General features: G+C 29.8%; 1 protein-coding gene across 1 annotated transcript; it reads left to right on the top strand.

The window, feature by feature from the left end:
• Window positions 1–4,219: 4,219 nt before the first annotated feature.
• On the top strand, window positions 4,220–5,549 carry LOC111315149 (putative 3'(2'),5'-bisphosphate nucleotidase, mitochondrial; the record flags this gene model as incomplete). Its single annotated transcript, XM_089749323.1, has 4 exons — window positions 4,220–4,336; window positions 4,488–4,590; window positions 4,912–5,123; window positions 5,210–5,549. Coding segments are annotated over 4 exons (537 nt in total), but the record flags the coding sequence as incomplete, so codon positions are not given.
• Between the last annotated feature and the right edge of the window lie 451 nt (window positions 5,550–6,000).

Below are 6,000 nucleotides of genomic sequence, written 5' to 3' on the forward strand. Positions count from 1 at the left end.
AATGATGCCATCTTCTTCAACGACCCAACCAGCTTTGGCACAAAGAGCTTTGAGGACCTTATTGTTAAATGCTTGGGCAAATTGTAATTTCTTTGAGCTCTAAGACCAATATATATCTTAGTAGTGATAGCTTTTCTCTCTCTCTCTCTCTCTCTCTCTCTCTCTCTCTACATGATGGTTTCCTCCTTGATGTCGTTGTTAATGTCACCCCATTTGGCATTATCTCTCTAACTCTAGTAATAGTGGTAAAGGTGTAGATAAATATAGATGTAATTCTTACATGTTGTAATAGGCGTATAATTAACTTAACAATTGACATATGTACTCATGTTTTTGAGTCGAAATAGTGCTTAATTAGCTCTTTATCCTTGCATACTTAATTGAATTTTTCAAAGCCCAACTATGAATTGCGTTTGTATTTTTCAAGGTTTGGTGCATGCAAACTCAAAAGCATATGGATGAACAAAGCAGAAAAAAAAAAAAGAAAAAAGAAAAAGGGAACACACATTATCTGCCATGTGAACTCAAGTCTAGTTCAGAGAAGGCTGAGCCCAACATTAACATCCGAAAGACCGTTTGAACTTCGAAGAGATAATCCTGACTTAAAAGCTATGAGCCCTTATCTGTCCTGATCAATTTTAGGCCAGACAACCCATTAACACATTAACCCTGACTACTGGTTTTTAGTATTTTTTTCTTCTTGAACAGAAACACTCTGCCATTACCAAGACAACATCGCCGAGCACTAAGACTCTACCCCCACAACCACAACCACCACCGTAACCGCACTTCACCATAAAAAAACCCAATCATCCACGACTGCCGAGAACCCCCCCTATCACTCGCCTTCATCACCTTCAACCAACCCTCGAAAGCCACCTGTGCCTACCACCGATACCACCAACAGAAAACACCATTGCCCCTTAAACGAAAAAGGGACCCCACCAAAGAACCCATCTTCCCCACCATTCGGTCAGCCTCTCCATCAACCCCATCTCTCCTGCAAGTCGAGACCCCCCACTGTCATCACCGAATCTCGTGATCAGCTATTTCGCATAATCTCCCTCTAGAAACATATGTCGTGGATTTGTTAAATGGTGAAAATTTAAACAACACAAACCTATCCTCAAATTTTTTTTATGATATTTCTTACGTGTACATGTATTTGAGTCTCGGGACTCCTTTTATTTACAGGAATCGATATGTTTCAATGCCCGAAGCTTTTGAATTGTAATCCTGTAGGTCAGCCAGATAAATTCTGTCGTATATTTGACCTAAATCCTAAACCCTAAATCCTTGGCATTTGCTTATTTGCCCTCCTCTTGGCATAACATTGATGTATTTGATGCTCAGACAAAGACAGATTGCCAAACTAAGAGAAAAATACTTTCGGCAAAACGGTGGCAATTTGTTGCAAGAACACCTTTTCCAACGTGAAGGGTGCATTTGCAGCTGAAGAACTCGAGAAGGCGACCAACAGTAATAATGAAAGTAGAACCTTGGGACAAAGAGGACAAAGGAACATTATATATACCATTAAATATAGATGGGGATGAATTTAAAAAATTCATTGAATATAGTTATAAGAATGGATATAATATAAAAAATAAAAAATAAAGATGAGTAATATTTTTTTCATTATATATTTTATTTATTGATATCCATCCTATACTTATAACAATAAAAATAAATTTAAAATATCTATTAAATAAAAATATGAAATAAATATAATATAAAAACCTTAAAATGAGAATATGGAATGTTCTATCTACTACATACATTACTAATTGATATCCCTACTGGCAATTTGTTTTTCTAGTTGTGGAAAAATGTACATTAAATTGTTGTAGAAAAGTCTTTTACAGGATAGTTTAGCACCTAATTGAGGCGGTCTTCTTCATCATAAAAGTCTTCATCCTTGCAACTTATGTCATACTTCAATATATGAACCCCTCTGCAAGAAAAAAATTCTAGACAAAGTTACTCCATCTGAATTAAATTTTTTTTTTCAAAAAAAGACAATAGCTTAAGAATAAAAAAAATTTACATTTACACCAAAATTTATTGAATATGGATTAATTAAATTAAATTTCGAAATTGAATTACCTTCAATTTTAGATCGCCAATTCCCACCTACATTTCTCATCAACTACTTGTTAACTATGTTAATTATTTGAGACATTTGGTCATGGTAAACATATACCCAAAAAGAGGTTATAAAAAGGGACAAAATCTACATAAATTTTTTAGGTAAAATTTATAAAAAAATTTTAAAAAATGATTTAATAAAAATTTTAATAAAAAATCAAAATAGATAAATTGATAGAGTTTAATATGAAATCAGTAACATGTACAAAAAATTATTAAAAATTATTTATAATTTAAATTTATTCCATATTTATTTAATGATAAAAATTTATCAACATTTTTACTAAAAATATCTATCTAAAATATGTATAAAAATTTATTAAAAATTTTCAAAATTTACACATTTGATCTATGTAATGAAATATTTCAATTTATCAATTTTAATTTTCGATTTTGATTTTTATTTTATCATTTTAAGTAAAAAATTTTATGAATTTCACCTAAAAACTTTACCTAAATCTTTTTCTATAAAAGACATAAAATAGGTACTTAAGTATTATATGGATGTCGTCGCAAAATAGGTACTTAAAATCTTTCAAAAAAGGGCATTTTGAAATACTCTAATCATATTAAAAAAACTTATTAAAGATATATTTAAATAGACAATAAGACCAGCTCGATAAGAATAAAAACAATGATTGTGGTTAAGTTAATTACTATAGGAGTGAGATTGAGTATTGTAACGGTGAAATTAAAATTAATGATAAAATATTTATTTAGATACAAATACAATTGTAGGGATGAGATAAAATGTAGTGAAAAGAGAAAATAACTTTTAAGATATTAAATTAAAACTTATATATGATAAAATTTATAATATATATTTGATATATTAGTAAAATTTAAAAAATAATTAAAAATTACTAAATTATTGTTTATTAAATAATATTTTTGTTAATAAAATAAATACTAAAATTTATTTGAAAGTTTTTGAATAAAAAAATCAAAATGAAAAACGAAAAACTAAATACCGTGGGATATAAATATGAGTAGTTACTTATTTATTATATAATTATATAAGTTTATTTATTATATTAAATGATTAAAAAATTAAAAAACCTTTAAATTAAAAGTAAACAATGAAAGAGTTAACAAGAATAAACAATTTGAAAAAATTTAAGTAAAAAAATAAAAATAAAAAATTTGATTACTTAAATAATTAAATAATTAAAAAAGAAACAAAGTGAAAATAAAAACAAAACAAAAGTAGAATAAGGGGTAAAATTGAAAGAAACCTGTGATGAAAAAAGAGTTTTTTCAATGAACCCTTTAATTAAAATTTTTTAACTGCATTGAAGGACGACATCCAAACAAGTGACTAGTCAAATTTTAAGTAACAATCGCACCTCATCGGGACTAAATGGTAATCTAACGGCCAAAAAACAATTATTGTTGGATATGAATAAGAATAATTCATCATATTGCCATCGAAGTAAATGTTTGAATGAAAAAGCTACTAATAACACCACCTACGCTTGATTTGAAGTACATATGAGGCTAAGGACATTGACCAAGTAAATCTCGAATGTACTGTAAGAACAATCCATCATGTTGCCATCCAAGCAAATGTGCAAGTGGAACAGCTAATATTAATGCTACCGGTGCTTGATTGCAACTGCATATGAGCTTTCTCATATTATTATCATTCTGTTTGATTTTGAAAAAATTTTAAAAAAATCAAAATATCAAAAAAATAAAGAAAAGAAAAAAAATTCTTCATCTTATGTGGACGGCAAAGGTTTGAAATCGAATTATGCCATCTAAATATATATATATATATATATATATATAAAATCGTATTTCAATGTGCATGTACACAATTATTTTAAAGATTAATTGGATGTCAGAAATAACTCACAAAACAATGGAGTACATATATAATACAAGTGGATCATTAAAAGAAAATGATATTAATGGCAATTAAGGTTTATGTAGTCAAGCTTTTGAATTGCTAGTTTTGAACTAACTGTTAGCAATAACAAGGTTTATACACACACACCAACCAGTGCAATCATAAAAAAATGTGATACAATTTCATTTGTTTTATTTACTACAAATATTTATTTTTCACTATTTGGCAAAAAAATTCAGGTCTCGTCTTCCTTTTCCAAATGAGAAAGCCAAGTACCACAAAGAACTTGAAGCGGCGGCGGAGGTGGTCGTGAGAGCTTGTCGTCTTTGCGTTGACGTAAGTTAATTCGTTCAAAGATTTGAATCTCACCTCTTATTCTTTAGTCATTGCTTGATTCAATTGCTTGCATTAATTTCAAACGTATTTTTCTTAACTTTTACGATTTTTATTTCTTAAGACTTTTTATTTCCTCATTTTCAAATTACAGGTGCAAAGGTCTCTGTTCTCTGATGAAGGACGAATTATCGAAAAGAATGACCAAACTCCGGTCACAGTGGCTGATTTTGGATTCCAGGCTCCTGTTAGTTTAGGTACTTTCATTAATGCATAATATGTATAATAATTTTTGTTTGCTTTATTGCATATTACTAGGATTGGACAAAAAGTTTGAATTTTGAAGTAGATTTTGGTATATAGTTAATTTTGAGCTTTCTCAATTCTGAGTTGTGACTTTAAACTTCATTGTACATTCCCAATGAAAGATATATGATTTATTCTGTAGCAAGACATGTACTGACAAATGAAATGTTGCTTAAGCCTGGGTTGCTTAATTCTTGGTTAACAAGTAAGAAAGTTTAAACAGATGAGATAATGAAACTTCACTTGTGTTTCTTCTTTACTTTCGGTGATAGAGTTGAGTAAATTGTTCCCTTCAATTCCATTGGTGGCGGAAGAGGACTCTGGTTTTTTATGTTCGAACAATCTGGTTGATCCTGTAGTAAATGCAATATCTGATAAAACGAGCTTTGATGAGGAATCACTGTCACATGCTGATGTGCTGGAAGCAATTGACCGAGGGGGCGAGAATGATTTTGGTTTTGGAACAAAACCAGCCACTTATTGGGTATGCCTACAATCTAAATAAGCTTGTCCGTATCATGCTTGGATGCATACTTTATCGACATGGTTAAGTCAACAAACTTGATGCAGATACTGGATCCAATTGATGGCACACGAGGGTTTGTAAAAGGAAGTCAGGCCTTGTATGTGGTATGGCTTGCGTCCTGCTTCACTACACTTAATCTTTTCATTTGAATTTTTGTCTTAGTGCCATGAAACATCTTGTATATTTAGTACATGTAGCACTTACAAAAAACAAAGTGCCTTATTATTATTGCCTTATAGACCTGCATTTGTTTAACAAATCTTACTGATATGGGACAGGATTCAAGATAATAAATGATATTCTGTTGTACATGAATGATGCAGTTGTTTAACATTCAAATGAAAAGTATGGTAATATGCACGCTTAAAAATTAAAAAATATTTAGTTATATATATACGCACAATAGTTTCAATCATAAGTTGAACATTTGCTTTTCTGATTTAGTGTTGACATTTTTTTATGATTGCACTGGTTGGTGTGTGTGTATAAACCTTGTTATTGCTAACTGTACTCTAATGTGATATCTACCTATATGTGTAAAGATCAAATTCATTACTTATAATTTTTTTATGTATTTTTTAAGTTACTGACACCCTTTGTAGCAAAAGAACAATTATTGATTTCTCAAATAAATATGTAGAAATTAACAGTAATTTTAGCAAATGAAATTTTGGTTATTAGTTAGAGACTATGAAACGCAGTCAAAATTGTCTAAACACTTTAAGCTAACAAAAAAAAAAAAAACAAAAGGAAAAAAAAAAAAAAAAAAGACTAAAATGACGAAGACTTGGAGTCAACTTGAGTTGACAGCTCTTTCCACTGACATGACTAAAAT

Source organism: Durio zibethinus, chromosome 20, assembly GCF_047325235.1.
Source record: "Durio zibethinus cultivar Kanyao isolate XHJ-2024 chromosome 20, ASM4732523v1, whole genome shotgun sequence".
NCBI classification, from domain to species: Eukaryota; Viridiplantae; Streptophyta; class Magnoliopsida; order Malvales; family Malvaceae; genus Durio; species Durio zibethinus.